The 13736-nt window shown below is 43.7% G+C and overlaps 2 protein-coding genes across 3 annotated transcripts in view; one reads left to right on the top strand and one right to left on the bottom strand.

The window, feature by feature from the left end:
- The window catches only part of LOC110486894 (transducin beta-like protein 3), a 32086-nt gene extending 23909 nt beyond the window's left edge, over positions 1–8177 (top strand). The window contains exons 19-23 of the mRNA XM_036941604.2: positions 136–239; positions 1873–1944; positions 4297–4455; positions 5943–6036; positions 7210–8177. Of these exons, the coding sequence (XP_036797499.1) occupies positions 136–239; positions 1873–1944; positions 4297–4455; positions 5943–6036; positions 7210–7615 (835 nt within the window). The 3' untranslated portion in view covers positions 7616–8177. The remainder of the gene's footprint in view (positions 1–135; positions 240–1872; positions 1945–4296; positions 4456–5942; positions 6037–7209) is intronic.
- Positions 8178–8820: 643 nt separating this feature from the next.
- LOC110486862 (NADPH oxidase organizer 1) lies at positions 8821–13736 on the bottom strand. Of its 2 annotated transcripts, none has more exons than XM_036941603.2 (8): positions 13546–13736; positions 13227–13307; positions 13036–13131; positions 12740–12923; positions 12377–12564; positions 12079–12189; positions 11695–11812; positions 8821–10474 (listed from the first exon to the last, which is right to left on the bottom strand). In XM_036941603.2, exons 3-8 carry the CDS (start codon positions 13100–13102, stop codon positions 9724–9726), a joined length of 1419 nt encoding a protein of 472 aa, XP_036797498.1. In that variant the 5' UTR covers positions 13103–13131; positions 13227–13307; positions 13546–13736; the 3' UTR covers positions 8821–9723. The 2 variants fall into 2 exon arrangements, with proteins under 2 accessions (XP_036797498.1, XP_021414364.2); XM_021558689.3 differs by having other exon boundaries at positions 13036–13108; positions 13546–13732.

The following is a 13736-nucleotide window of genomic DNA, read 5'->3' as shown; positions in this document are numbered from 1 at the left end:
GAAACAAAGATGTGCGTTTCTTATTGGACAGATCCAGGTGGTCCCTCACTGTCCCAGTCCTGTTTTGTGCGTAATGAACGCAGCCCCGTTCTTTTTCTACTTTCAGATGTAGTGGTGTGTTGTTGTGTTGTGCAGGAAACAGGAGCTGTCTAACCTGCTTCATGAGAAGAAGTACCTGAAGGCTCTGGGCCTGGCCATCTCCCTGGACCAGCCACACACTGTGCTCAAAGTCATTAAAGGTATAATTCTGTCCACTCTCGCTTCTTCTATATCCTACTACACATCCACACACACACCGTTTCCACGTCATCAAAGGTACATTTCTCTACCCTCTGTCTCTAGTCTCTCACATGTTTTCTCCACACTGTACATACAGCATGTTGATCATCCAGATTCTTCCTCACATCTCCAGAAATAGCTGCTGGATTCCACATTGCTAATGTTGTCACTCACCTTCCACCCTGTCACTACCTATTATCCTACTGTTTCCTCTGTAGTACTCCCTCAGTCCTCCAGGCACTAGTGTAGAAACTCTACATAACGAGGGTAGCCTAGTGGTTAGAGCTTTGGACTAGTAACCGGAAGGTTGCAAGTTCAAACCCCCGAGCTGACAAGGTACAAATCTGTCGTTCTGCCCCTAACCCACCGTTCCTAGGCCGCCATTGAAAATAAGAATTTGTTCTTAACTGACTTGCCTAGAATAAATTAAATAGAGGTTAAATAAAAAATAAAAACATTACTCAGTAACCAGTTCAGACTCTCTAAACCTCTCTGTCATTAAGTTAATGGATGACGTGACCTGCATACAGACAGGTCCACTGACAGTCTGACACCAAGGCCTTCGAGGCAAATAGACTAAATGGAGCAAATCACTCTGCCCACATTCCAGGCCTTTATGTTCCCTACCTTCTTCTGAGCCAAAACATATATAGTTGTGCATAGGTACACTTTAGTGTTTGTTTATCGAAACAAAGAAGATATACTTGTTTTAGACATTCCTTGTATTGATCATGGATGAGAGAGACTGGGTGGTGTTCATTAGGGCAAAACGTTGCACAACAATAATTATATTTCTCATTTTACAAGTTCCGATTTCGGACCGTTTCCTTCCGTCTCGTGCCTATTGAACATGGCCTGAGAGAGATCAGGTTCTGAGCTAAATGAAGGTACAGTTTATAAACACAGGAGTGTTCACGTACTCAGTGTTTAGGCATTTTGGTGTTGGGAACATCATGTGTATATAGTCAACACACTAGTGCAGCTCCAAAACAACATGTCCTCTTATAACTACTTCGAACACATTCTGTTTAACATATTGAAACTCTAACAACATATAACATACGTGTGTTAAAAATACTTATTTAGGACAGGTCAAGAACTGAAGGGTAATGGCTTTAAAAATGGCATATGTATATACACACTTTAAATTCATATGTAGTTAAAATGACTGCCTCGGCACTTCTAGTGTTAAAATCCATTAAAATAACTGTATGGGAGTGACTAGGGTTCCATGTTTGACCGTGAAGGATTGGTCAGAGGTCATTGTATTGGCATAACAATGGACCGTCATACTGACACTAGAGGGTCTAGAATGGGGTTGTAGACAGGATGGGTCACTTAGGTCATGATGATGCGTACAAGGCTGCATCCCAAATAGAACCCTATTTACTATCTAGTGCACTACTTTTGCTCACCATAGACCTCTGGTCAAAAGTAATGCAGTTTGTAGGGAAAGTTGCAGTTATGTAAGTCTTTAATAGACTGGCCATTGAACTTAGGTTATGTGTGCCAGGATCATAGGCTTCTATATCTGATGTGGGTTACTCTGTGTGTACTGTCTGTGACCTCGTGACTTTCCTGTGTGGCCTCTAGCGATCCGCCAGGGGGAAGATGGTGCTAAGCAGCTGGAGAAGACTGTGCTGAAGCTGCGTCAGGACCAGAAAGGTGAGGTCAGAAAGGATTGGGATATACTAAGCTGGTCCAAAAAAAACACTGTTTTTACTACGTTGCAGAACATTCTGAAAACGTTTTGTGCTTGGTGGGTATCCAATATAGTGATGGAGCCAAATGATAACGGCCCGTGATAAAGCTCCGTGTATGGTAATGGCCCGTGATAAAGCTCTGTGTATGGTAATGGCCCGTGATAAAGGTCTGTGTATGGTAATGGCCTGTGATAAAGGTCTGTGTATGGTAATGGTCCGTGATAAAGGTCTGTGTATGGTAATGGCCCCTGATAAAGGTCTGTGTATGGTAATGGTCCGTGATAAAGGTCTGTGTATGGTAATGGCCCGTGATAAAGGTCTGTGTTTGGTAATGGCCTGTGATAAAGGTCTGTGTATGGTAATGGTCCGTGATAAAGGTCTGTGTATGGTAATGGTCCGTGATAAAGGTCTGTGTATGGTAATGGTCCGTGATAAAGGTCTGTGTTTGGTAATGGCCTGTGATAAAGGTCTGTGTATGGTAATGGTCCGTGATAAAGGTCTGTGTATGGTAATGGTCCGTGATAAAGGTCTGTGTATGGTAATGGTCCGTGATAAAGGTCTGTGTTTGGTAATGGTCCGTGATAAAGGTCTGTGTATGGTAATGGCCCGTGATACAGCTCTGTGTATGGCAATAGCCCGTGATAAAGGTCTGTGTATGGTAATGGCCCGTGATAAAGGTCTGTGTTTGGTAATGGTCCGTGATAAAGGTCTGTGTATGGTAATGGCCCGTGATACAGCTCTGTGTATGGCAATGGCCCGTGATAAAGGTCTGTGTATGGTAATGGCCCGTGATAAAGGTCTGTGTTTGGTAATGGCCTGTGATAAAGGTCTGTGTATGGTAATGGCCCGTGATAAAGGTCTGTGTTTGGTAATGGTCCGTGTATGGTAATGGCCCGTGATAAAGGTCTGTGTTTGGTAATGGTCCGTGTATGGTAATGGCCCGTGATAAAGGTCTGTGTATGGTAATGGCCCGTGATAAAGGTCTGTGTATGGTAATGGCCCGTGATAAAGGTCTGTGTTTGGTAATGGTCCGTGTATGGTAATGGCCCGTGATAAAGGTCTGTGTATGGTAATGGTCCGTGATAAAGGTCTGTGTTTGGTAATGGCCCGTGATAAAGGTCTGTGTATGGTAATGGCCCGTGATAAAGGTCTGTGTATGGTAATGGCCCGTGATAAAGGTCTGTGTATGGTAATGGCCCGTGATAAACGTCTGTGTATGGTAATGGCCCCTGATAAAGGTCTGTGTATGGTAATGGCCCGTGATAAAGGTCTGTGTATGGTAATGGCCCGTGATACAGCTCTGTGTATGGTAATGGCCCGTGATAAAGGTCTGTGTTTGGTAATGGTCTGTGTATGGTAATGGCCCGTGATAAAGGTCTGTGTATGGTAATGGCCCGTGATAAAGGTCTGTGTATGGTAATGGCCCGTGATAAAGGTCTGTGTATGGTAATGGCCCGTGATAAAGGTCTGTGTATGGTAACGGCCCGTGATAAAGCTCTGTGTATGGTAATGGCCCGTGATAAAGGTCTGTGTTTGGTAATGGCCCGTGATACAGCTCTGTGTATGGCAATGGCCCGTGATAAAGGTCCGTGTATGGTAATGGCCCGTGATAAAGGTCTGTGTATGGTAATGGCCCGTGATAAAGGTCTGTGTATGGTAATGGCCCGTGATAAAGGTCTGTGTATGGTAATGGCCCGTGATAAAGGTCTGTGTTTGGTAATGGTCTGTGTATGGTAATGGCCCGTGATAAAGGTCTGTGTATGGTAATGGCCCGTGATAAAGGTCTGTGTATGGTAATGGCCCGTGATAAAGGTCTGTGTATGGTAACGGCCCGTGATAAAGCTCTGTGTATGGTAATGGCCCGTGATAAAGGTCTGTGTTTGGTAATGGCCCGTGATACAGCTCTGTGTATGGCAATGGCCCGTGATAAAGGTCCGTGTATGGTAATGGCCCGTGATAAAGGTCTGTGTATGGTAATGGCCCGTGATAAAGGTCTGTGTATGGTAATGGCCCCTGATAAAGGTCTGTGTATGGTAACGGTCCGTGTATGGTAATGGCCCGTGATAAAGGTCTGTGTTTGGTAATGGTCCGTGATAAAGGTCTGTGTTTGGTAATGGCCCGTGATAAAGGTCTGTGTTTGGTAATGGCCCGTGATAAAGGTCTGTGTATGGTAATGGCCCGTGATAAAGGTCTGTGTATGGTAATGGCCCGTGATAAAGGTCTGTGTATGGTAATGGCCCGTGATAAAGTCACGGGTATGGTAATGGTCCGTGTAATCCTAACCTTGACTCTCTCTACTCCCCCTCCCCCCCAGAGTCTATGCTGCGCTACTGTGCTGTGTGGAACACCAATGCCCGGAGCTGTCTGGACGCCCAGGCTGTGATCCAGGTGATGCTCACACACCTCTCCCCTGAAGAGCTGCTCCAGTACCAAGGAGCACGTGCACACCTGGAGGGACTCATACCTTACACTGGTGAGGTGGGGTGTGTGTGTTAGTCACATTGATGTATAGACTCACGCCAGACGTGACAACTACCTCTGTGCAGATGATGTATGATGTTTTAATTTCTGAATAATAGTGAAGGAATCAAACCACTGATGCCAGAGAAAGTGTCCGCTGATTGTGTGTGTTAGGGATGGTGTCTGCTGATTGTGTGTTAGTGATGGTGTCTGCTGATCGTGTGTGTTAGTGATGGTGTCTGCTGATTGTGTGTGTTAGTGATGGTGTCTGCAGATTGTGTGTTAGTGATGGTGTCTGCTGATTGTGTGTTAGTGATGGTGTCTGCTGATTGTGTGTGTTAATGATGGTGTCCGCTGATTGTGTGTGTTAGTGATGGTGTCTGCTGATTGTGTGTGTTAGTGATGGTGTCTGCTGATTGTGTGTTAGTGATGGTGTCTGTTGATTGTGTGTTAGTGATGGTGTCTGCTGATTGTGTGTGTGTTGGTTTCTGCTGATTGTGTGTGTGATGGTGTCTGCTGATTGTGTGTGTTGGTGTCTGCTGATTGTGTGTGTGATGGTGTCTGCTGATTGTGTGTGATGGTGTCTGCTGATCGTGTGTGTTAGTGATGGTGTCTGCTGATTGTGTGTGTTAGTGATGGTCTCTGCTGATTGTGTGTTAGTGATGGTGTCTGCTGATTGTGTATGTTAATGATGGTGTCCGCTAATTGTGTGTGTTAGTGATGGTGTCTGCTGATTGTGTGTTAGTGATGGTGTCTGCTGATTGTGTGTTAGTGATGGTGTCTGTTGATTGTGTGTTAGTGATGGTGTCTGCTGATTGTGTGTGTGTTGGTTTCTGCTGATTGTGTGTTGGTGTTTGCTGATTGTGTGTTGGTGTCTGCTGATTGTGTGTGTGATGGTGTCTGCTGATTGTGTGTGTTGGTGTCTGCTGATTGTGTGTGTTGGTGTCTGCTGATTGTGTGTGTGTTGGAGTCTGCTGATTGTGTGTGTGATGGTGTCTGCTGATTGTGTGTGTGATGGTGTCTGCTGATTGTGTGTGTGATGGTGTCTGCTGATTGTGTGTGTGTTGGTGTCTGCTGATTGTGTGTGTGATGGTGTCTGCTGATTGTGTGTGTGATGGTGTCTGCTGATTGTGTGTGTGATGGTGTCTGCTGATTGTGTGTGTGATGGTGTCTGCTGATTGTGTGTGTGATGGTGTCTGCTGATTGTGTGTGTGATGGTGTCTGCTGATTGTGTGTTAGTGTTGGTGTCTGCTGATTGTGTGATGGTGTCTGCTGATTGTGTGTGTGATGGTGTCTGCTGATTGTGTGTGTGTTGGTTTCTGCTGATTGTGTGTGTGTTGGTGTCTGCTGATTGTGTGTTAGTGATGGTGTCTGCTGATTGTGTGTTAGTGATGGTGTCTGCTGATTGTGTGTGTGATGGTGTCTGCTGATTGTGTGTGCGCATCTTTACGTGTTTGTTGATACAGTTCCCTTGTTTGATTTGACACTTTGTCCCCGCAGAGAGGCACATGCAAAGGATAGGCCGTCTGCTGCAAGCCTCCATGTTCCTGGACTACATGTGGCAGAAGATGAGAGTGACAGGAGCTCCAGCCAGGTGAGGGTGACCAGGGGAGGGCCTTAAACACAACACCCACCAATCACAATCCAGGGCTTATACTAACACTACACAGCCTTGCCTAATGACTTTCAAATGTTTTTTCAAATACATTGCTTTTAGAAAGATTCAGAATAAAAAACACATACATTTCATTGTTTCGAGTTTCTTTTAATAGGGATTGATAGCGATGACAGGATTCGCCCTAAAACAGATTCTAACATACACTTAAGTGTGTTTCACTTAGTCTTCCATCAATATCATTGCTTTGACTGAAGTGGAAATTCGACTTAAGCAATTGTTAGGATTCGCTTCTCTGAAGTGAAAGACATGTTCAATTGTTTGATTTCATGTTTCCTTGTAGCCTTCTAAGTAACTTCGTAGCAAGACGCAGTCATCCGACCTATCAGCGTTGACAGTATGCCACGCGAAGGTTGCTCTAGATCTAATCTGAGTCTAGAACAATGGCTGTTGTCGTTCATAGGAATGTATCTGGGCAAGAGAGATGACTTTCACATATCTGTGGTTTGAGACCAATACCTGTGTAACCAAACTGATGTTTTTACTGTAAGTACTGTAGTAGACTTCATTCTGAAACCACATTCCCTCTCTATGGCTGCTTCACAAATGGCACCCTATTGCCTATATACAAGTGCACTGCTTTTCACTAGGGCTCTGGTCTAAAGTAGTGCACTACATAGGGAATATGGTGCCATTTGGGACAAAGTTTATAAGCTTTGTCAGCACTGTAATGATGAATAACAAACTGATTGAGGAATGTTAACAGCGATAACCAGGTACTGGAATCAGCAGGAGATCAATCAGAGGCTGTACAATCACATACTGTACCATGGAGAGTAAATTCCAATAAATCAACACTGAAACATCTGGAAGAATGAGGCTGTAGGTCAGGTTTGAAGAATTATTATTTTAAGTCATTGTCATGGGTCAAGCATAAAGATGTCTTCTGCAGTACCCTAATGTATGATGTGATAGGAAGTATGCAGCAGAGCCTAATTCTTCAACATGGTCTTAAGACCCAATAAGAATCCAGCTAGAGTCCAGCTTCAGGAAATACGGCAGAGCAAACATGGGTCTGTGGGACACGTGAATTATATGGATATTTGACCTCCTTTGTTTGTTGCTGATGTGTGATGTCATATCCTTTTACAGTATGGACTCGCAGGATGAGGAGATGGACACCGCCTCTCTTCAGGTGCCACACCCCCTGTTCATGATTGACAAGCGACCAGGTGAGGGTGGAGATGGGACTAAGGAACAGAGGGATGGAGAGGAGAGATGGAATGAGGGAGAGGCGGAGGAGGACGATGGTCTCGAGGAAGATACCAACTGCCCGGCCAACATGGAGGATGATGATGATGATGATGAAGTCAGTATCACCAGGAAAGCCTCAGTCAGGGGACAAAGGGAAGAAAATGGACAGAACGGGAAAAAAAATGGCAACCATCACTCTGGCAGTGAGGAGAGTTCAAGAGAGAAGGACCGAGGAGACCAAACAGAGGCTGAGATCCTCCTGTCTGCAGCGTCCCTTCCACCCCTCCAGGCAATCATCAGCTGATGGCAGACTGTCTGACATCAAGCCCACTAAGGATTCCATGAGTGTGAACCCGCGGGAGTCTCCTTCAGCATGGACCACTGCCTGGAGCAACAGTGTGGCTTTATAGACACTGACGGACAGAGAAGCAGGTCCTGAACGACCTTTTATAATAAACTGGTTTTGAGGTTGATAGGCCTGGCTGGCAGCCATTTTGGAAAACCGTGTAATTTTTCATAAATAGTGCCACAAGTTTTTCTTGACCATGTTAGCTCATCGGGAAAAACTCTGGGTGCTATTGGAAGCCTGCTAATGGTACCTAGTGGAAGCCTGCTACTGGTACCTAGTGGAAGCCTGCTACTGGTACCTAGTGGAAGCCTGCTACTGGTACCTAGTGGAAGCCTGCTACTAGAGGTCAGAAATTGTCGAGGCTCTACCTGTAACTTCTTCCCCATTCTTCAACAGAAACCAGTGCTTGTGAATTTTTATATTTGTATGTTGTTGTGCAGTCCTGCTCTTCCACATAAACAACACATTTTGTTTGTCATGATTACAAATGCATCTGGAATAAAATGTATGCCTTGTATTTATTGTGCTCCTTTTTTTTAACAAGTTTGTATTCATTTTAAACATCAACCAATATGTTCATGTAAAAGAGTGTTTGAAGACTTAACTTATTTAACATAAAATTCCCATAGGAGCATAAACCACGACACAGGAAAGGGTGAAAAGGTCAAGCCTTCATTCCTTTGCCACATTATTAGACTGGTCCAGCATATTGTCACCCTGTTATCTGTCTGTCACATTTGATTAAAGTCTGGGATCTCTGGTATGACTCAGGGAGAGCTCTAACAGTATAAACCAGTGGGACTCAGGGAGAGCTCTGACAGTATAAACCAGTGGACTCAGAGAGCTCTTAACAGTATAAACCAGTGGACTCAGAGAGCTCTAACAGTATAAACCAGTGGGACTCAGGGAGAGCTCTGACAGTATAAACCAGTGGACTCAAAGAGCTCTAACAGTATAAACCAGTGGACTCAGAGCTCTAACAGTATGAGAGTACAATTCATAGTAAGCTAGCGGTGGATAGAAATGGTGACTCCAAGAGAGAGAAATTGGGTGCTTTGCTATGGAGGAAAAGAGATGGAACCACTCGGCATGCCACACACACAACATCCTGTTAAGTTTAAATCAGGATATTTTCTCCATTCAAAGAGGCGGACAAGTTATTTTAGTATTAGAATTTATTGCTTTTTGCAGTACAAGATGTTATTTTAGTATAATAATGTATTACAATTTGTTGCAGTTTGCAGTACAATATGATATGGAATCAACCATAGTTGCTAATAACAGTTTTCCAGTATGGAAAAATAGAGATCTATAGATTAAAAGACTATACAGTGGAAACTATGAAAACACATTTTAGGATTTAATAGAAGACAGAAGATTCTATTAGAAGATTCATGACAATCACAGAAAATGTTATTTTTTTCTATCTAAATTGCTACTGAATGTTTATTCACAAAAGTGTATATTTTAATTATACCAGTATATGACCTGACTTCACATTAAGTGAAGAGAAATTATTCATTAAAACAGGAATGTAGACAAATGACAGTAAACCCCTAACCGTAATATTTGTTCATCCACAAAATAAATCCTGAATTAATAGACAGCATTAAAATAATGTTTACAATGCAGCTATCAGTATCCATCTCCAGGTGCATGGAAGTAGGCCTGACGAACAGAGCAAGAAGTAAACTTCCACATTAAAAAAATAAAGACTCAATATGTGACTCAGAGTATTACAGTAACGTATGATTCTTCCTCCCATATCACAACTCATGGTTACATGACCAGCCCCAAGGCAGTTAAACACTTTAAAACACAGTGTAATCATGTTCAGGTAACTTCATAACGGATAAGTCCCACAGTCCGGCTTCTAGTACAGTGACTTTCTGTGCTAAAGCCTTTAGATTCTTCCTGGAATCCATCAAGACACCACACCACATGTCCTGGCCACAACCCAGTCTTCACCCTCGGTTTTAAAAGGCTAAGGAGGAACTGGCTACCCATGACTCATCAGTGGGATCAGTGGACCCACCACCATTTTGGGTCAACACTGCTCCAATTTAGCGGCTCAGTATCACAGCAGGCGCTGGCGACAGCTTGGCTTTGGAGGCGTTCTTGCGCGTGACTGTAGTGCAGCGTGTCAGGATCTCCTGCACCCTGGGCCTGGGGGGCACCTTGGGGGTGGTTGGGGCCATCTTGAACATGTTTGGGTCAGATCTTCCGTGGACCATCCTCCCCTCCAACACGCCGCTGTCGGGGTTGAGACGGTCGGCCACCATGGGCGGCGGTGTGCGGGCGCGCCGGAGACGCTCGTCCATGTCGGCGCGGCTCAGGTTGAGGGACGAGCTGCAGGATGACGAACTGAGGTCGTCGCTGAAGTCACTGCCCTCGCTTCCCATGCTGCCCTCGCTTCCCATGCTGCCGGCGAGGCTGCGCTTGCGTCTATCCATCTCCCCATCCACCTCCACCATGATAGTAGGCATTGGAGTGCCCTTGCTAGGGTATGCCGGGGCGGGGGTGGTGACCATCACAGGTGAAGGGCTAAGCCGAGGCACAGTTAGAACATTAAAAGAATGAGACTTGAGCTTGTCGGTAGGCTTGAGCTGATTTGGTGTGGAAGGTTGGGAGCTGGGCGGCTGCAGGATGTTGCCTTGGGAATGGCTGCGCTCGTGGGAGTGTCCGGCCAGCGTGTGGTCAGAGCTGGAGCTGTGGACCTGTAGCTGGGCCAGGTTGAGAGCCGCCAGGCGGACACGGGGGTTGTTGTAGGGCTGCAGGTACATGGCAGGTACGAAGCCGCTCTTGCCGTTGTATCTGTCAAGAGGAGAAAGAAGAAATTGGAAACTGACATGAGTTTGGATTTCATATCAGAAATCACAATGTTGTCAAAGCCTTGGTACAATATGTTATCCTAGGTAATGATAGACGACAAGTCTGTGGCCTTTGTCTGTCTAGCTTTCACTTAAATTGACAAGTCAATGGCCGTGTCCGAAATCTGGCTTGGCTACTACTTACTTAAACTGCATACTGTGTACTAATCTTACTACATACTATTTTGAACGTACTGTTTAGTAAAAAGGTATGCAGTAAGAAACAAATTGAGAATTTGAGATTATAACCCACTGGGCAAAAACTGATTGAATCAGTGTTGCTTCCACGTAATTCCATGTGATGACGTTCAATCAACATGGAAAACTGATTGGATTTGAAAAAAGTCAACATGAGGGAATTTAGCATTTTTTTCACCCAACGTTTAACCATTTTTTGGTGAATTCACATTAGATGACAAATCAACCAAATGTAAATCAAAACTAGATGTTGAACTGACGTCTGGGAGGTTATATCTGCATTTTTGTCAAAATGAGGTTATTGACATGTCCTTGTTCTGTTCAATGTTCTCTACCTATATAGTACTCTAAATACCCCAATTCATGTTGTGAAGTTCAAAAGAATACAAGATTTTAAAAAAAAATCTCTGATACTATTCAAATCAATGAGGGTTCGGAACGTTAAAGCCAATTATCGAATAATATTTTGGAGTATTTGGACACGGCCATTGTCAAGAGAATCTTTGGATTTGATTCAGTGAAAAGATAACAGCTAAGTAATTCAGTCACGTCAACTTCCAAGGGGAAGCTACCAACTGTTTTCTAATGATAGGGGCAGAACACGCTGAGAGGTTGTCTCAAAAGAGCATTGAGCAGACAATGGCTCAGCTATCTCTGGTATTGGGTTCTTCAGAATCAACTAATGATAACTTGTAATGTAGTGAGATAATTACAGCGTTGTTGTTTCCGCATGATATCTGATGGACGGGCGATGATACTCTGCATGTCTGTCTGCACCATGACTTTCAATTCCAATTCAATTTCCATTCTCTCAATGCATTTGCTGTCATCTGACCATAGAATTAGTATGAGTTCTAATAATTTTGATTCCATGGTTCCGACAGTCTGGAAGTCATGCTTCTCTTTTACAGCTATAGCTACTGTATTCTTCCTGTTTAGTCAGACAGGTGTTGTTCAGTAACATACCTGATCAGCCACCAGCCATTGTCAGACTTCTGCAGGACTTCCACCACTGAGCCAATGTCCATAGACACCTCGTCTCTATTTGTGGCTTTGTAGCTTCTGACAGCACTGTACAGCACACCTATTTGTGGGCGATTCAGAATGTTAGGATGGGTGCAACATCAATATATGGCAATATACTGTCAGTGGGGGTCCACACCTTGCAGTACATGCACAGTACAGTATTTGCAGTGTATATGTCTCGACGCTGGTGCATCAGCTATAGGTGAATGTTTTATAGATTTGTTGATGTGAACATTTTTGCAGATGATCCCCTGATGATCCCTTCCCAGGCTATAGAAAACATAAATACATATGTGTCAGGGATAAGAGATGATGGTCTCTTACTTTCTCCATAGGACTCGTCACTATCGTCATCCTCATTCCCCTCTACCTTCTCCAGGTATGGAGCAGGGAACCAGGCCATACGCTTGTCCTCATTCTCCACCAGCCACCAGCCTGGGAGCAGAGGAAGAGGGGTTAGACTGGTGATGGACATTTATGATCAGCTCTCTCAAACCCATTACATGTCACAGAATCAATACATTCGTGATTAAAAGTGATGCGATTTTACATGTTCATTACAAAGGAAAATACATGTTCATTATACTTTATGGAAGGCAAATCACAGCAGACGTTCTCTCACCTGCTTTGTCTTTGATGAGCACGTCCAAGTTTTCGTCCACGGCCACTTTGAACGGCCGGTTCTTGGTGTCTTTGGTCTCATAAGGTGCCATGCACCGGTATGCCTCTGTTACGAACGGCTGCGTAACGTTTCCAATGTTGACACTCTTGTCATGTCCAGCGGAATCCTCTGAAGGCATGATCATGATACTGAGGAAGGAAGTCACATTGTAAATGTATGACTATTTATTGTACTGAATTAAATCACCAAAACATAACGGGACACTGGATTTGAAGTTGATCCACTTGTGCGTAATACTGCGCGTAATACTCAGGACACAGTGGTATTCCCTAAGCAATGTGCATAATTCTCACTATAATCTACCTATTCTTGGCAAACTCTGGCTGTAGATCTTGGTCCTTGGGGTGGAAGTACCGGATGAGTTCAGGACATTGTGAGACGCGCGGGTCACAGCTGAGGAGCTCGCTGCAGTATTTCTCCAAAAACTTGAGCTGGACCACCGACTTGCTTGGACCATTATTCTTTGTGTTAATCTTCATCCTCCAGTCTGACGAAGGAATATACGACGATTACTAATTAATGACTTATTAGTTATATAAAGGATACAAATGATAGACATCAACCGGCAACGTGATATTAAAAGTAAAACATAGGCCTACCTCGAAATCTAGGAATAATTCTGTCCGATTTTTTAAGTGGGTTCGCAGGTGGGAATTTCTTCTTCATTTGTTCCTGTTTTGGATAAAAAGTTTGGCCTAAGTAAGAAAAGCATGGCTCCATATTATATTTTGCATTTATGTAGCCTACATTAGATCAGACAATTTGAATTGTAGTTGATGATGTAACTTACATTAAGTGTCTTGAAGTCCTTGAAGGTTCTGTAAACAATGATGTCATTCTGATCTGACCAAAGCACCGATGTCATGTACATCTGGACATTTGAAATAAGTTATAAATATCAATTAAATCTTTGGTATAAATCATTGCTGTCAAATTCAAAAATAAAGGTTTTAGTTAATTGCACTCACAAAATACAGCAAAAAAGAATCAACAATTTTCGGGAAATGATTAATTAACAGGCATAAACAATAGTTGAACATCTCATGCAGAAATCTGGAGAAATATCCCATAACAGCAGCAGTAGTATTACATGCATCAAGTATCCATACTTTGCTTTTCTCCTTGTGCATTACTCCAATCAGTCGGATATTAACCGGATACCGTTGCTCCTCCATGTTAGTCATTAAAAAGCCTAGATGCGTAAAGTCCTATGGAGATGTGTATTCCTAACTAACTGACTGGAGCTCAAATGGCCAACAGATTAATATATCTCTCCGAGTAAGAAGGTGTGGCAGTAGAG

The sequence above is a fragment of the Oncorhynchus mykiss genome, chromosome 13, assembly GCF_057628025.1.
Source record: "Oncorhynchus mykiss isolate SJ-2025 chromosome 13, ASM5762802v1, whole genome shotgun sequence".
Taxonomy (NCBI): Eukaryota; Metazoa; Chordata; class Actinopteri; order Salmoniformes; family Salmonidae; genus Oncorhynchus; species Oncorhynchus mykiss.
Note: the sequence above shows the minus strand (reverse complement) of the source record. Positions and strands in the feature narration are given on the sequence as shown.